At 55.2% G+C, this 16,932-nt stretch overlaps 2 protein-coding genes across 19 annotated transcripts; both read right to left on the bottom strand.

The window, feature by feature from the left end:
* Positions 1 to 12,690, bottom strand: Niban3 (niban apoptosis regulator 3). 18 transcript variants are annotated; one of them, XM_060382020.1, is made up of 16 exons: positions 10,182 to 11,192; positions 9,623 to 9,685; positions 9,036 to 9,166; positions 7,865 to 7,990; positions 7,492 to 7,606; positions 5,928 to 6,095; positions 5,699 to 5,823; positions 5,518 to 5,622; positions 5,277 to 5,439; positions 4,457 to 4,647; positions 4,206 to 4,364; positions 3,216 to 3,332; positions 3,049 to 3,141; positions 2,358 to 2,469; positions 1,101 to 1,184; positions 1 to 403 (listed from the first exon to the last, which is right to left on the bottom strand). In XM_060382020.1, exons 1-16 carry the CDS (start codon positions 10,234 to 10,236, stop codon positions 378 to 380), a joined length of 1,833 nt encoding a protein of 610 aa, XP_060238003.1. In that variant the 5' UTR covers positions 10,237 to 11,192; the 3' UTR covers positions 1 to 377. The 18 variants fall into 18 exon arrangements, 15 of the variants coding, with proteins under 15 accessions (XP_060238003.1, XP_060238001.1, XP_021493792.1 ...); XM_060382018.1 differs by having other exon boundaries at positions 3,034 to 3,141; positions 10,182 to 11,191; XR_009591419.1 differs by lacking the exon at positions 2,358 to 2,469 and having other exon boundaries at positions 3,034 to 3,141; positions 10,182 to 11,195.
* Positions 11,708 to 15,468, bottom strand: Pgls (6-phosphogluconolactonase). Its single transcript, XM_021638119.2, has 5 exons — positions 15,131 to 15,468; positions 13,570 to 13,677; positions 13,019 to 13,120; positions 12,552 to 12,692; positions 11,708 to 11,923 (listed from the first exon to the last, which is right to left on the bottom strand). Exons 1-5 carry the CDS (start codon positions 15,422 to 15,424, stop codon positions 11,789 to 11,791), a joined length of 780 nt encoding a protein of 259 aa, XP_021493794.1. The 5' UTR covers positions 15,425 to 15,468; the 3' UTR covers positions 11,708 to 11,788.
* Between the last annotated feature and the right edge of the window lie 1,464 nt (positions 15,469 to 16,932).

Consider the following 16,932-nt stretch of genomic DNA (forward strand, 5'->3'; position numbering starts at 1 on the left):
CAAATTTTAAAAGAAACTTTAAGAAAGCATGGATTTTTTAAAAGTAAAAACTAATAAAAATAAAAATGAAAACAATGGGATTACATGGATCATATCAACAGAGGGTTTGGGTTGTGTTTTAGAGACAGTGTCTTATTATGGTAGCCCAGGTTAGGTCAGTACTTGAGTGTACAGCTTCTAGCAGGAATATACTATCTATGATGCTTTGTTGGATGTGTAATAGTTACAAAGCCAGAAGCATTCACACACTGGACCCAGAGGTCACATCCATTGTTGGTCTGGATGGGTGTGAGTGGGTGAAGACTCAGGTCTGGAATAGTCTCGAAAGCCATGGTGGGTGGAGTGGCTGCATTTGGCTGCCAGAGAAAGTCTCTCTCTCACATCTGAGCCTCGGCTTCCTCATCTGTGAAATGGCAACATGTTACAGGTCACAAGCTGGGTGTGGGGCCTCGAGGATTCACACAAGTAAGGAAAGAGCAGGAACAAGGCTCACAAATCAGGAGGAGCTGAGTGAGCTGTGCAGCACCATGGACTGGCTGGGGAGGTGGCTGCGGAACCGCCTCTCCACACCCGGAGGTCCCCGTCAGGACTTACCGCAGGGCTGAATACATTGAAGGGATGGCCCCAGGTCCACCCCTTGGTATGTGTTGAGTACTTACGTTCCTTGTATATAAGTACCTGACCAGAGAAGGGTCTTTCTGTGACCTTTTCCCCTTAATGTGATTTCATGTGAATACATGGCTGTGGAAACTAACGAGGCCCTCAACAAGGTCTGAGCGTCAGAGTCAGTAATGGCTCTGTAACAAGTGAGCCCAGGTTACCTGGCATCAAAGTGCCTCTGTCTCCCTTTGCAGTACTGATGAAAGTAACTGCCAAGACACCCCACTGTCCAGGCCACGAAACTGGGGTGCAAGCCTGCTTCCTTCTCTACTCATGTGTGTGTCAGAGCTTGCGGCTTCTCCACCTGCTCATCATGACGCTGGCCAGCCCCACCACTTCAGGAAATAAAGTCTACTCTTTTCTATCCACTCCACTCTTGCTATACTCTTAAACACCCACAGCCTTTCCTTGCCATAACCCACAACCTGTGAGATCCTCACCTGCTCCTTTCTGGTCCCATTGTGGTGCTGAGAAGTCAGCTGGAGAGCAGCTCCTGTCACTGGCACTAAGAATTTGTTTCACCTCTAGAAGAAGAAAGGAAACCCATCTGAGGAAGCCAGCTTTTGGCTCTCAGAAACTTCAGTCCAGGCTTCACCAAGGGCAGACATTGCTAATGATGCCTGCATTCCACCTAGCCAAGAGATTAGCAAGCCCACCCAATACTGCTGCTCTATGCAGACATCACAAATCAATTGCAGGTGGAATTCGTATAAGCTCTAGGGTCTGATGTTTTTTATTTATGATCTGTACTGCCAGTCTGCGCTCTACTGTTTTCTTTCTTTTAGCATCATGTAATTTATGGATAAACATTTTCATATGACTTTGAATTTAATTTGTATCCTATTGTGAATGTTGAAACAGATTTAGAAAAGTCAAATAAAAACTTTATTTCATTTTGTTTAAAAAAAAAAAAAAGCTCTAGGGTCAGAAGCTCATCCAGTTCCCCATTTCTGGATTTAGTTCGGAGCCATTTAAAACTTCCATTCTTGGAAGAAAATAGCTCAGGGATGAAGAGCACTGGCTGCTCTTCTGGTTGACTCAGGTTCAGTTCCCAGAATCCACATGGCAGCTCACACAGCTCACAACTGTCTGTGACTCCAGATCCAGGGTATCTGACACCTTCACACAGACACACATGCAGGCAAAACACCAATAATAAATCATAAATAATAATAAATCATAAAAAAACCTTGTATTCTCCCGAGCATGTGGGCTCAGAAACTCAGGAGGCTGAGGCAGGAGGACTGCTTGGATGGCAGGCCTGAAGCATGACCTCAGCTCTATTTTTCTTGTTTGGCCCACACATCAAAGATACAACCTCATTCCCATTCCCTGGCTTGCAGGGGGAGGGAAGCATCATTTGCGTGTTTCTGCCACTCCTCTAGCCTTCTGGGTCCCTCCTCCCTCTACTGTCTTCAAAGATAGGCTTTGTGAGCTTCTGGGAGCTCCTGAGTGGCCTTCCAGCTTTAACCCTCCGCTATCAGGGAGCATTTGTTGAATGAATACATTTGCTGACAACTGCCTTCTCATCTTCCTGAGAATCCCATTCCAGTGACTCCCCTTCAGGGACCTCCATCACTATCCACCTGGGACCCTCCAGGCCTGTGCAAGCATCCACAGAAGGATAGGGAGTGAACGAAGCTCCATGCACACGGGCAGGGAAACAGACTCCCCTGATCCCCAGCTGGGGAGCTCACCTCGGTCAATCCTCTGCAACAAGAGACCCTGGATGACATCCCTGCAGACACCCTCAGTGGTCAGAACCTGGCTGCCCACGGCCAGAATGTCCCCATCCACCTCGGACTGCTCCTAGAACCACATAGGACCAAGGCTGGATGCAGGACCTGTGCTTCCCAGCCCTACCCTGATCTGCCGGGGTCCTCTCTTTACAGACCTGCTTACCCACAATCCCACATGCCATAGCACGTGTCACAGAATCAGAAATGGACTAAGGCTCACAGAGTCAATCCTGACTCCCAAATATTGGGACCTAGCCACAGCTGCTGCCTCTGGAGAGTCCTGTTAGTATCCATACTTAGTGGCCCTGACCTTTAGGTAGCCAGAAGGGCCCTCCCTACCCACACCCTTCCCTCTGTTTCTTCTCAACTCCAGCCTCAACTGACTACTCCCTAACCTTTAGCATACTAGGCCCAGCCCTGTCCCAGGACCTTTGCACAGGCAGTTCTCCCTATAACCTCAGACCCATGCTCAGCACGGCTAGGATGGAACTCTGGGAGTGTGGGTGGTGAGCAGGCACCTAAGGTAGACCCAAGATTCCTGAGACAGCAAAAGGCATTGTGGGAGCCCAGAGAGCCCCACCTAGCCTGGGGAGCTCTGTGTCCCCTCTAGGCCATGTCTCAGGTGTGCACTCACCAGGTTACAGCTCACCCTGAGCTGGCTCCACACGAAAGGCCAGATGATTCCCAGCAGCCAGTCCCGGGTGAAGCTCCACCGCGCAGTCTCACTGTCCGAGGTAAACTTCTGCAGGGTCACAGCCAGCCTATGTAGTGGCCCCACAGAACTCTGGGCCTTGAGGTCCCTCCCATGCCCCTCACCTTCAGCACAAGGCCCCTGACTTTCTCCAGCTGCTCAACTGCTTGGCTGCAGTCCAGAGCCGATGTCAGACACTTGTCAGCCAGTTGGAGGAAGGTGGTGACTGCGGATGCCATGAGCTGCAAAGGAGGTACCCAGATGACCCAGCACCCCAGAACCCAATGTTCTGGCCTTCGACTCCTAGTGCCTGAGCCCAGCAGTTGCCCTGGGCTCCTGTCCCCTGCCTATTCCTCTAAGCTTTAGACTCAGGAAAGATCTCCCTCCTTCTGAGGATTGTCCTACCGGGAGATCAGCTTCCCTGGAGCACTAATGTGCAGGGTGCAGACTGAACAACCCTGCCAGGCACAGTGGCTGACCTCAGTCTGCTCCTTCTTCTTGCCCCATGTCCATGTCCAATCCCTGAGCCTTCAAAACATACCTTTCTTCTCTGTTTGAGACAGGACTGCACATAAGATACACTGGCACGGGGCTGGAGAGATGGCTCAGTGATTAAGAGCACTGTCTGCTCTTCCAGAGGTTCTGAGTTCAATTCCCAGAAACCACATGGTGGCTCACGACCATCTATAATGTGATCTAAGGCCCTATTCTGGCCTGCAGGTATAGAAACAGATAGAAAACTCATATATATAAATAAATCTTAAAAAAAAATGCACTGACTTTGAAGTCACTGTGAAGCTGAGAACAACCCTGACACCCCAGCCTCCACCTCTGAGATACTGGGGCAGGACTTCTCTCAGTCTCCCCCACTCTTGTCCTTTATAGACAGCAGACAGGGCTTCAGAGACTGCAGACAGGGCTCCCTAAACCAGGCTCCTGTTCCAGCCGTGCTCCTGTGTCTGTGCTTGCTCACACACTTGCTGAGGTTCCCCGCTACACCCTCTCCAGGCTCTGCCTGCCTACCAGCTGGGCCCATTAGTTTTCCATAAATGCACACTTCTCTCTCTCTCTACCAGGGATATGTCCAAAGCAGCCTTCCCATTCACTCTTCTCACCTGCTGTACAAGGTCCTGTGCTCCAAACACCAGACTCCGCACCCTCAGAAAGCCAAAGGGTTCTGCTAGCTGGGTTAGGTGGCTGCGGCTCCTCTCTGCCTCCCGGTAGCAGGCCTGCATTAGCTCTGGGTCCCATGGTATCTCCCCAAATTCATAAACCTGAGCGTGAACACCAACCGGATGAGAAAATACTATGGGTTCTGTTACAGACAGGCCAAGGGTTCCGGCCCATTGATGGCTCATGTGCTCACCTCCCTGCGCAGCCCAGGCCCAGAAGGATTCTTGCGCAGGTGGCTAAACAGCCGGTCCATCCCCCGGATGAGGAGGGTCTGAACAGCTCCAAGCATGGCTTCCACAGGACTCAGCAGGGCCACGGTGAGCTGGGGCAGCTGCGGGTTCACCGCACGGCACAGGCACACCTCCAGCGCGTCCCGGATCTCGGCTGAGTGGAGATGTGCATCAGCCAGGCCAGCTGGATACCCACTTTACAGCTGAGGAAACTGAGGCTAGGAGCAGTGAGACCTGGCCCAAAGGCTTAGGCTAAGGAAGCAGAGGGGGATTCAAATTCGGGTCTTGATAACTCGGAAGCAGAGTAGACGCTACAAGGCCACAGGGGCCTCATGCCTCCCGACACGGCTCACAACTTAACAGGCCTGGGTAGCCCCATCGGCTACTTCCCTCAGCCTATTTGCTCTACCCCGCCCTACCCCACTAAGCCCTGCTTAACACCAACCAGACACGGCCCCTCAGGACAAAGTGGTCCTCCTTGCTGGCTCCGCCCTAATCCCACCTCCAGGCCACGCAGCTCCAGGTCCAGCTTCAGACACTCCAAGCCTGTTTGGGGGCTGGCCCCTAATATTCATAAGCCCCTCCCTCAGCCCCTTGTCTCAACTCGCCCAGGCCACACCCCTTACTCCGTGGCTCCGCCCCACTCCACAAGCAGCCTTCTCGCCCTTGTCTACTAGACCCTCCCCAGCTCCTACTCGGCCTCTCGCCCGGCCCCAGCAACCACGTGGCCACGCCCCTTCTCACCTGTGGCCCCGCCCTTTACTCGGGCCCTGCCCCGCTCACCTTCTATTCTCCCCGCCCTCTGCGCTCGCTGCTGCAGGATCTGCTCGAGGTCCGCACGCACCGTCCTTTCCAGTGCGGCCAGCAGCGCGTCCTTTTCTGGCTGGAAGGCTCGCAGCCCGGCGGATGCCCAGGCCAGGACGGCCGTGTGCACAGCGTCGAGGAACTGCAGAGGGGGGCGTGGCGAGCGCGTGGCGCGCGGCGGCCTCCCTCCCTCCCTCCCTTCCCCAGGTCCTGCTCCTACCTCTGAGCAGGCCCGGGCTCGGATTCGTCCCGCACCTCGCAGACTTCGGAGCGTCTGTGGACGCAGCGTGGGCAACAGTTGCCGCATCAACTCGGCGCTCAGCACCTGCAGGGGTGGCATGTTTTGGGGGTGCTGTGCGACAAGGGGCAGAGACCACCCTTGCCTGCGGGACACCGCTCACCTCCGCATCGGAACCCAGCATCTCACTGTCACCACTGGAATAGCCTGAATAGCCTCGGTGTCCTCGGTAGAGCCTCACGGCGTCCAAGAAGGCACAGGCCGCGGGCGCCTTGCTGCGCTGCAGAACTGAGGACAGGATCAGCCACACACTGCACTCCGGCCCTCCCCAGGGGGCCCCGCACCTATGCCCACCCCCTCCACACCTGCACCCCGACCCACCAGGGACATACCGGTGGCCCTCAGACGGATGGCACCCTGCAAGCTGAGCCTCCAGGCGCGCTGCGCCCCCCGAGTGCCCGCGCAGAAGCAGAGGTGAGCCCGGAAGGGGTGCACAAGGAAGAGAACGAACCTCACCGGCTCCTCTAGTAGCTGCAATGATTCCTCCTGGACGAGGTCTCCTGAAAGCAAGAAAGCCCCTTCAGGCCTTTGCACATTCCCTGGACAGCAGCCTGAACTTCCAGGCCAGTCTTGAAAACCCTGTCTCAAAAACTAAACACAGCAGGGACCGAATACTATGTGGGTCCGGCAAGAATGACTGTTCTCTGCATCTCGGAACAGGTAAACAGGGCCAGAGTGGAAGAGACTCAAAGTCCAGGGCCCCAGCTGGCCTGTGCACCCTGTCTCCAAGCCTGCACACTGCTTCCCACCATGTCTGTCTCCTTGCACGGTTGCTTACACTGGGTTTTATGTTTTTTTTGTTATTTTTAATCATGTGTATGTGTGTGCAAGTGCCTGAGGTCAGAGGCGTCAGTTCAGGCAGTTGTGAGCAGCCTGATCAAACTCTGACCCACCTTTCCAGCCCTGACTTTTTTGTATTGTTTTGTTACTTTTTCTTTTCTCCTCCTTTTTAAGATTTATTTATTATTTATACAGCATTCTACCTGCATGTGTACTTTTGCACCAGAACTGGGTACCAGATCTCACTATAGATGATTGTGAGCCACCATGTAGTTGCTGGGAATTGAACTCAGGACCTTTGGAAGAACAGCCAGTGTTCTTAAACTCTGAGCCATCTCTCCAGCCCCTCTTTTCCTTCTCTTATTTTGTTTTTGTTGGTTGTTTTTTTTACCACAGGATTTCTCTGTGTAGACCTGGCTGTCACTCTATAGACTTAGCTGGCCTTGAACTGAGATTCTCCTGCCTCTGCCCCTCAGGTGCTGGGAACTGAGATTCTCCTGCCTCTGCCCCTCAGGTGCTGGGATTGAAGTCCTGTGCCACCATGCCTGGCTTTTATTTTAAGGTTTAAATTTTTATTTATTTATTTTGTGTGTAGGAATGTTCTCCCAATATATACGTATGTAGACACACCAAGGACACGCCTGGTGGCTGCAGAGGTCAGAAGGCTTTGCAGCCCTTGGAACAGGAATTATAGGTTGTGAACATGCGTATGTAGTCTTGGCATGCTGACACTCACTGTGTAGGGCAGGCTGGCCTAGAACCCACCCTGCCCTGGCCTCCTGAGTGCTGAGAGGGAGGGTGTGCGTCACCAGCGTTACTTTTGATCTTTGGACAGTTTGCTATTTGGGTTTTGTTCCATCGACCGATACCCTTCCGGGGACAGTAGGCACTTCTTTTCCTTACCAAAGCTAGAGCACTCCCTCAAGGGTCAATGTCACCCATCAAGGGACAGATGGCAACATCTGCAGATGCTTTGGGAGTCACACTGTGGGTAGGAAGATGCTACTGGCACTAAGTGGAGAAGGCCCAAGCTGGCTTTACTAAGTGCATGGGGAGAGTGGAATGCTCCAGGACTGGTTAGAAGGGAAATGACTAAGGGGATCCAGAGGTCCTTACCGGAGGAGTTGGGGCAGAGGTCATCCAAAAGGCAGAGGTAATCACGCTGGGAAGTGAGCAGCGTATACCCAGTCAGGACTGCAGAGCCCAGAGGACGGGCCCCAGCCTCAAACTCCTGTGACCAGATAAAGACTTGAGACCAACTGGTTATCACTTCCCAGTGCACAGCCAGCTCCCCACACACTCTGCTACCCTCTGTGGGCCATCTGCTCAACTTAGGACTAGCCCATTATTGCCCATGCCCTCAGCCTCTCACTGGGGAATTCTAGGCAGGGCCTCCACCCCTGAGCCACGCCCTCAACCTCTCACTGGGGAATTCTAGGCAGGGCCTCCACCCTTGAGGCACCGGCGCCAACCCCTCTAGTCCATTCACCTCCTTGTGGCTGAACCATTCCAGACATCCATCTCCACGCAGAACACAGAAAGTGGGTTGCCACTGTGGCGGGTGGCCCCACAGCAGGGTCAAAGGTCCTTGGTGCTCCCGGATTCGAGGCAGCTTCTGCAAGGAGATGCTGGCTATGGTTGGAGACTAAACAGATTTTGGGGTCATCTGAATTCTTCCTGAGTTGCCCCCGAATGCAGCACAGTCAGCTTTTTTCTTTTTAAACAATTAAGTGATTCAGACATGACCTGAAAGGGAGGGAAGCTTGGAGGGGTGCACCAACTACTAGGTCCCGGTAACTGTCCCGTCCCCGTTTTCCAGTAGCCTATTGGCAGCCTGGGCTATGGAGAACCAAGAGAAAACATGTGTAATATAGTTTTGCCCATACTAGCTACATTCCCAAAGCTGAAAGGCAACAGCTGCTACCCAGAGCCTGTCAGCCCAGCCCTTGGATGGCAGGTGCTGGAGTGTCAGGAGTTTAAGGTCAGCCTTCTTTACACAGCAAATTTAAGACTAGCCCAGGAAGAGCTACTCTGTCTCAGGTAAAACAAACTTGTAGAAGGTATGGGTAATGCCCTGCAGGGGACAGGGAGTCCCCAGAGGTGAGGCCTCTGTCCACAGAACCTCCCTTCATCATGAAGGAAAAGAAACCAGAGGGGAATCCCAGGTTCCAACTATACCTGTGCTGTGCGGACTTCAGGTGTACACTCCACCTGGAGTCCTGAGTTTCCTCATCTGTCAAGGACTCTCCCAAGGTAGGGGCACATGGAGTCCTGGGAACCTAGAAGTAGCTGCAGCTCCAGGGTGCTTGATATCAGTAACAAATCTGCTGCCAAGAGCAGGGAGCTGACAAGCACAGAGTCAGAGGGGGCCAAGAAACATGGGGTCCTACTGAGGAGCGTTCTTCTGGTGCTGTGACTGCAGCAGACTGGGCAGGTGCACACAGAAGCTGCCCCCCATCTATCCCAGGGCCTTTGCACATACTATGCCACCTGCCTGGGACTCACTTTCCTAGGCCTCCTCTACCTCAGAGCTTCCTGTTCCACCTTGCAAAGGCCCTGAGGCCATCACACACTCCCCACACCCTCAGTCTCATGTCAGCTGGGTCACCACGAGCCCTGAGGGGTGCCTGGCAAGGGGCTTCATCCTTAGCGGCTCTCACTTTGGTGTGGGACAGCTGACACCTGGCTGGCTCCTTGGGTCCCAACTCCTGAGCGATGTGCTTGACCACCGCTGCAGCCAGCTGCCTTCGGTAACAGGGCAAGAAGGTCCTCAGCAGGCCATCCATTTGACCTGTGGGGACAAGGGACCAGCACTGTGGCCAGGACACCTGCCTGTCAGCCCTGAGCAAGCTGGCTGGTCGGATTAGTGGCAGTGAAAAATGTGGAAGGTGGCGTAAGAGGACAGCTAATGCGCGCGCGCGCGCGCGCGCGCACACACACACACACACACACACACACACGCGCGCGCACGTCTGTGTCTCATCCAAGCATGCTGTTGCCTCTTAGGAGAATGGGGCTCTGAGTTCACCTGCCCAGTGGCACACAGAAAGAGCAGGTAGCACTCAGGCCTAGCTCGGAGAGATGACTGGCAGCACATGAAGGACTTTGCATGGGCTGTTCTCCTTCCCAAATGCTGCTCCCACACTCGCTGCCAACACACACCCTCCTCTAGCTGGCCTAGCCGCTTCCTTTGGGGGAGGGGGTGTCCAGGTGTAGGATGGTACAGGGAGCCTGAAGCCAGCCCAACCTTGGCGTCTTCCTCCCATGAGGTAAGTCCAGTTCAGTCCCAGTGTCCATGCAGGCAGGCCTCCTAGCCGTGAAGACCATCTGGAGTCAGGTAGGGACCCGTCCCACTACCCCAGCCCTCAGTGCCCCCTAGACTTCCCTAACAAATCAAAAATGTTTTGAGACAGGGTCTCACGTAGCCCAGGCTGTCCTGGAATTCACTCTGTAGAGCTCTGCCTGCCTCTGCCTCTGGAGAGCTGGGAGGGCAAGTGTGCGCCACTGTACCCAGCTACTTAAATTTCACTTAAATCTGGAATCTTCCAATGCCCCATGAATAGTGGTACACACCTTTAATCCCAGATCCTCAGGAGGCAGAGGTCAAGGCCAGCCTGGTCTACAGAAGGAGTTCCAGGACAGCCAGGGCTACACTGAGAAACTCTGTCTCAAAGAACAAAGCAAAAATCTGGACTCTTCCAACAGAAAGCATGCCCCCGACAAGACAAGAGACAGCTACAACAAAGCACATATTTGCACCAGGAGCTCGTGCCAGCGTGGCCTGCCCAGCCCCAACCCCTGCTCACCCCTCAGCTGCTGCTGCTGTCGTTTGCTCAGGGGGCTGGAGGGCCGTGCCCCCATTCTGCCGCTATGCAGTTATCCTGGGTCCCTCTGCTCAGGGTGCGGGGTGGCAGCTAAGTGGCCCAAGTGCCAGGAGAGCACTGCGTTCTGCACCACCCTCCAACCCCTCCTGTCTGCACCTGCGTCCTCCTGCCCCCTGGGGACAGGCAGGACCAAGACTGGTGGTTTCTGTGGGGAGCAGTAGGGACAGCCCCAAGGGAGTGTGGGAAAAAAACAATGTCCTGGCCCACAAGGGTGGGGTGGTACATCTCTGCCATTCTACCACTCAGAAAACAGAGACAGTTCAGGCAATGAAGGCCAGCCTGGGCTACATGAAGTCCTGTCTCAGAAAACAAAAGAAATGGATAACTAATTGAGCAAACGAACACTGGAACATGGGTTATCAGTGTGCAGGGAACACAACCCCTCTCCCCCTGCACACCCATCAGCATCTGTCCAGAGGAAGATGTTCCCTTAGGCAATTTCCTTTTCCTTTTCCAGACGCTGGAATTCAGGCATGATGGCTGCAGTATAAGCAGCTACCTTGAAGTATGAGGCAATAAGGTCCCCCTTGAGACGGGACACAGGAAATGGAACATGTTCCATGAAAGGCTGCTCTCATGGGGTCCTCACGCCCACCACACTTCCCTTTTTCAGGTGGCTGGTCACCTGCTCTTGTACAAGTCCCCAGCAGAGAGCTTCCTTCCCTTTGTCCTCAGCTAGCTTCTGCCCCAGCTCATCCCACTTCCTCAGCGTCATAGCTGAGGAGCCCTCGGGGACCAGACAACTAAAGAAGCTTCACATTTGTGGTTCTGCCCCCATCCTGCTGCCCTACCTACCAAGTTGGCTCAGGGAGGTTTCAATTCCCACCTCATGCCTGCCTCGTGTGACCTACCTGAGGACGCCCCTGTCAGACTCCTACGAGGCCAAGCCCACTAGCCTTCCCAACTAGATCCCCGGGACTGGTAGGGAACAGGACAACAGGTAGGCCATTGATGCACTGACCCATTTCATGTTCCAAGGTGCTTGAGCTCCAACCACTGTGCCCACATCCCAGTCTCTGCAAGGAGGCAGGAGAAAAAATTGTCTAAGGGAACATCCCATAAGTCACCCCAGATATGTTTCACATCCTTATGTGACCCTGTGGTGTCATCAGAAGCTCAAGCTATTTCACCTGGTTCGGAGACAGTGCATCCTCACAGGCCCTGAAGGATCTGGCTGAGGGTCCAGGTGAGCTCTATCATGCTCCCTTTCACTCTAGTAGCTGGTCCGTGGTCACCACGGCTGAAACACAGGCAGCCACTGTGGACCGAGAGATAAGCCGGTTCTGAGCATTGGAGCTGAGAATGTGACCTGACTTGCAGCAGTCTTATTGTCCCTGTGCGGCCAGGACTCGGGCTCCGCACTCCTCTTGGTCTCCGAGTGCTCGCTCAGCCACGCTTGGGATCAGCCCGACCCGGGCCTCTGCCACCAAGAACCACAGGGACCAGAGTTCCAGCAACACCCTTTAATCCCCAGATGGTCTACTCCTGCAGCCCTGGCCAGAAGTGCCCATGCACAGCTTGAGCAGCCCCTACAGCGTGGAATGCTTCTCGAAGGGCACAGACAGCAGCCGCGCAGCCGCCTCGTCCAGGAACCAGCAGAGAGCACCCGTGCGCGGCTGCACCATGGCGGCGGGCAGCATGCCATCCCCATCCTCCAGGATGCGCTGTGTGGAGACCCAGGACCCGCCTCAGACCCTGAGCCAGCATGGGGACAGTAGGTAGTGTGGGGACTAACCTCAGCTTGTCAGGCTTGGCAACAAGCACCTTCCCCCATTTTGCCCCACCACCTTTTGTAATTTCTTTTTTGCTTTATTTATTTCTATTTTATCTGTGTGGGTGTTTTTCCTGCATGTATGTCTGTGCTTGGTGAGTTTGCCTGGTACCCACAAAGACAGGGGGAGGGTGCTGGATCCCCTGGGACCGGAGCTACAGGTGATTGTGAAGCAAACTCAGGTCCTCTGGAAGGGCAGTGGGTACTCACCAGTTGGTGAATCACCTCTCCAGACCAGACCTTTTTTATTCACTTTAAATGTGTGTGTGTCTATCATCTGCCACCTTATTCCCTTAAAACAGTGGCCACACCAGGCCTGGAGTTAGGTGAGCGGCCATGAAGCCCCTGACATCCTGTCCCTTCAAAGGGTCACAGACACAGATGGCCACAGCCAACATTTACAGGGGTGCAGGGACTCTACCCTAAGGCCCTGTAGTCCCCTGAGTTCCCTCTCACATTCTGGAATCACATTCTGTCCCTGGGCCCCATGACCACCCCTGGCTGACCAGGCCATCTGTTACCTTCAGCACAGCTGCCTTGCCTTCCCCTGTGGCCACAAATATGACACTTCTGGCTGCGTTCAGCACTGGCAGTGTCAGGGTCACCCTCTGCAGTGGTGGCTTTGGAGAGTCACTGATGGGAGCCACAATTTTCTCTTGCTCCTAGGGGAAGAAGGCCAGGTGGGGACAGGTCATTTCTACTCTTGTGTTGTGTTTGTGTTACTGGCACGGAACCTGACCCCACCAGGCGCCAAGCTTACAGTACCAACGGGCCTTCCTGTTACTCTACTGGGTTTGAGACAGGGCCTTACTCTGTGGCCAAGCTGCCCTCAACTTCACAGCAAGTGCCGGGATCCAGGCATGTACCACCGTGCCCACAGGAGGAGATGCTCTGCAGGGCTGGCCAGGGAGGGTGTGCATACTCAGATACCCAGGAGGCTGACACAGGCCAAGGTGGGTCAGGGCTGGGAGGAGGGCCCCACGCTCACCTGTAGGAGGGGATGGCCAGGGAAGAGGGAACAGGTGTGGCCGTCAGGGCCCACTCCCAGGATCAGCAGGTCAAACACAGGGATGGCGTCTCCTTGAAAGGCCTAATGGGAGGACAGTCGGTCAGAGCGTGTGCTTGGTTCAGGGGTGACACAGTGACAGAACCAGGTTTTTAGCTTTGCTTGAACCACCTTCCACCGAGTGTCCCTCGGCATGGGGCTTCCTATTGCAGCCTCTCTACACTGCAGTGGCTTTCCAGCTCAGGGCAGCTGTGGTGCGCTGTGAAGCCTGTAAGGTTTCCGAGAGTGAGTGTTTCCCTCCAGCGCAGGCTGCCCTGAACCCTGGACAAGTGTCCTGCCTTAGCCTCTCAAATGCTGGGGTCGGACACACTACCATAGCAGTCAGATCCAGCCTGGAGGCTGGTTTCCTTTTCAGTGGGGAAGATGAGATGAGCACCCAGCTGTGGGGCACCCCCAGAGCCACGGCCTCTGTCCCTAAGCTGTCACTGCTGTGGCGGTCTTCTATTAGCTTTTTCACCTGGTCCAGGACCCACCTGCCTCAGTTTCTTGGCATAGTCCTCCGCAGCGTCCTCCACGGGCAGGGCAGGATTGATGGTGAGGACCTGGCTGTCTGGGATGGGCAGCTTTGAGAGCAAGTGCGTCTGCGGAATTGGACGGGCAGTCAGTGAGTAACACACTGAGTGACCAGATGCTGGGCACAGCACTGCCCAGACAGGGACTCACCTACCGCCAGGAACCCTGAGTCACACTGTGCCTGCTCTGCAGCCTGACCAATCCCTCGGGGGCGCCTCTTCCAGAAGCCAGATCTGCCCAGGGGACCCTCTTTCAGGGACTAAGCCTGGCTGCATCCAGCACACAGCTGGCAACTGGCCGTACAGCAGTAGGCCCCTGGACAGAGGGTCCTCACTGAAGCCCAGGACTGATCTACTCAGAGAACTGGGCAGCCACCCAGCCTGTGTCCCCATGTCGAGCTCTCAGGTTAAGTCAAGCTTAGGGGACCTGGCAGGAAGAAGCTTGGAGCAAACACAAGGGTGCCACCCTGAGCAGATGGGGAGAGTACTCACGCTCTCACAGCCAGGGCTCAGGGTGCTGAGGGCCCTGAATGGAGAGCTGAGGAGCACAGGGCTACAGACTGAGGGAAGGTGTGTGTGCCAGGAAGGCAGAACTGGACTGGCTACTGCATCCAACCCCATCTGTCTGCCTGTGTGGACTATTAACATCAAAGTGTCAACAGATGCCACCTGGTGGCGAAATCCTGCTTCCCTCAGTTAGAGCTGTGTGCCCTTAGTTTCCTTGGGTGGGCAGCATCAAAATTGTCTGGTCTTCACTTGGGTAACTGGGGATAATCTTGAACGCATGATCCTCCTGCTTGCGCTTCCCCAGTGCTGGGATGGCAGGTTTAAATGGTTCCCGGTCTATATTATACTGGAAATGAAACCTAGGACCTTTTACATTCTAGGCAAAAGCTCTACCAACTGTACCCTGTGCTAGTACCCACAGCCCACTCGCTAAATGACGCTCTTGGGGCAGGCACCGCGTTAAACGTGGTGCAGTTTCAAAACTGAGGGACCTGCTGGCCTGTTTCCCCACCTTGACGTGACAGTGGTGGCCCCCGCCTCAGGACCACTTTCCCCTAGAGGGTGGTGGCAGACTCACAAACACCCAGGGGTGCTCAAAGCTCAGTCCTCCATGCCTCAGTTTCCCTGTGAGTGAAGCAGGGCTCACTGGACCCTATAGGGGGCTTAGTGGCCGTCAGATCCCAGAAGCGGTGCCCAAAGGCTCGTATTAGAGATGCGGAAACTGAGGCCCAACAAAGCCTGGACACCAGAGGCAGTCTGAATACACAAACAACCATGACCATCGAGGTCCCACAGCCGGGCTTGGGTGACGTCACTGCTCATTCAGCAAGACCCAGGGCGGCCCGAGCCCGCGCGCAGGCGTCGAAACAGCTCCCGGGCATTTCCTTGGCGGCGGAGCCGACTCGGCTGGCCCGCGGCGGCCCCCGTAGCCCGCGTCTCCTCGGCGGCGGAGCCGGCTCGGCGTGGCCCGCGGCAGCTCCCACAGTCAGGGCGGCGGGCGCCCCGCAGCGCTCACCCGGTAGAGGCCATACGTGCTCTCGGCGTGCTCGAACGGCACGAGGCGCTCGTCGCAGAAGCCGAGGGTCCAGCGCGCGAAGCCGGCGGGCCCGGCGGCGGCGGCGGCGGCGGCGGCGGGCAGCTCTTGGGCCAGGATGGAGACCAGGCTGCCGCCCGACAGGCCAAGCGCGAAGCGGCCACGGCCCCCCTCCAGGCAGCTCGCGGCCCGCTGTGCCACCAGCTGCGCCAGCGACGCGCCCAGCTCCTGCGGGCTGGAGAACACCGAGATTTGACCCGATGCAGATACAGCCATGGTGGCTGCGGGGAAGCAGTGACGCTCGGGGGGGGGGGAGGGGTGCCAGTGCGCATGCGCGACGGCGAGTCCCGCCTGCCCCAGCGCTTTGCGCCAAGGCTGCAGACGCATGCGTAGTTGCGCACAACCTGGGTCGGGCGGGCTTGTGGAGTTGTTCCCCAAATACCAATGTACTTAGGGCTTCATGGTAAGTGGTGGGCAGGGAGTCCACGTTGCCTCCACGAGCGGGGTATGCCTTGCTGGGCTGATTTCTCTCATGCTGTTTATTTATTTTATGTTATTCTATTTGTATGTACACCTGCATGACAGAAGAGGACATCACATTCCAGTATAGATAGTTGTGAGCACCATGTGGTTGATGGGAATTGAAGTCAGAACTTCTGGAAGGGCGAACAGTGCTCTTATCCACTGACCCATCTCTCCAGCCCCCATGTTTAGTTTTGAGGCGGAGTCATGTAGCTCTGGCTGGCCTCACGCTCGCCAGGGTTCTTCCTCGGTCGGAGGCCTGGGGTGACCCGGATGCAGCTGCACTGCTGAGGGTGTAGCGGTTGTCCGCAGTGCGGTCGGATGCACAGAGCACACCAACTTGAGCATCAGAAGGTCAATAAACCAGGCGTGCTAGCTTGCACTCATGGTAGTACTTGGGCCGTGGGTTTGAGACCAGGATGGGCTAAGGAGTGGGACCCTGTTTCACACACCGTGACATTCGACTGTCCGAACTGCACGCACCGCTTCTGTTACCCTAGCGGATGCTGCGGTTTGTAAGGTCCTCTGCTCTGCTGCAACTGCTGAACACCTGTCACTTTTGGGTATGAAACTGCCCCTACTTGTGTGCTTGAACAGGTGCCTCCTCGCTGCCCCTGCTATTTTAGGACAATGCGGAACCTTTGGGACTCCCTGACAAGTACATCAGCTTAAGTGTGAACCTTGAAGGTAACAGCTGCTTTCACCATGAAGACCTAAATAAGCCCCCTCTGGTTCCTCCTCCCTAACTTCCCCCTTTATTCTTCATTTATTTTTTAAGTGCATGACTGTTTCAACCACGTGTGTATCTCTGTACCACCTGCGTGCCTGTTGCTTACAGAGCCCAGGAGAGGTCGTGGGCTACCCTGGGGACTGAGTTAGACGGTTGTGATTCTCATGTGGATGGTGGAAAGCTTAACTCTCCTCTGAAAGCTGAAACCTCTGCTCTTAACCACTGAGTCATAATGACCAGAAGACTGACTGGTACTGTGTGATCCTGCTAAACTCCAGGGTGGGGGTGAGGCTGGCAGGGAGGGGAGGAATTCCAAAATCCAAGCACTCAGTCCCAGTGAAGGGGGAGAACATCTACCTAGAATCTCCCATGAGGGCTTGGGGGTGGGCCCTTGGCGAGAGTGAGGAGCTGGGGCGTGGCTCAGCTATAGAGCACTACCCTGTGTGCATGAGTCCCAGAGTTCTATCCTGGAAGATACAGAAGGAAAATGGGGAGAAGGAAGAAGAAAAGAGACAGTGAACCCCAGAACCTA

This window comes from Meriones unguiculatus, chromosome 4 (assembly GCF_030254825.1).
Source record: "Meriones unguiculatus strain TT.TT164.6M chromosome 4, Bangor_MerUng_6.1, whole genome shotgun sequence".
NCBI classification, from domain to species: domain Eukaryota; kingdom Metazoa; phylum Chordata; class Mammalia; order Rodentia; family Muridae; genus Meriones; species Meriones unguiculatus.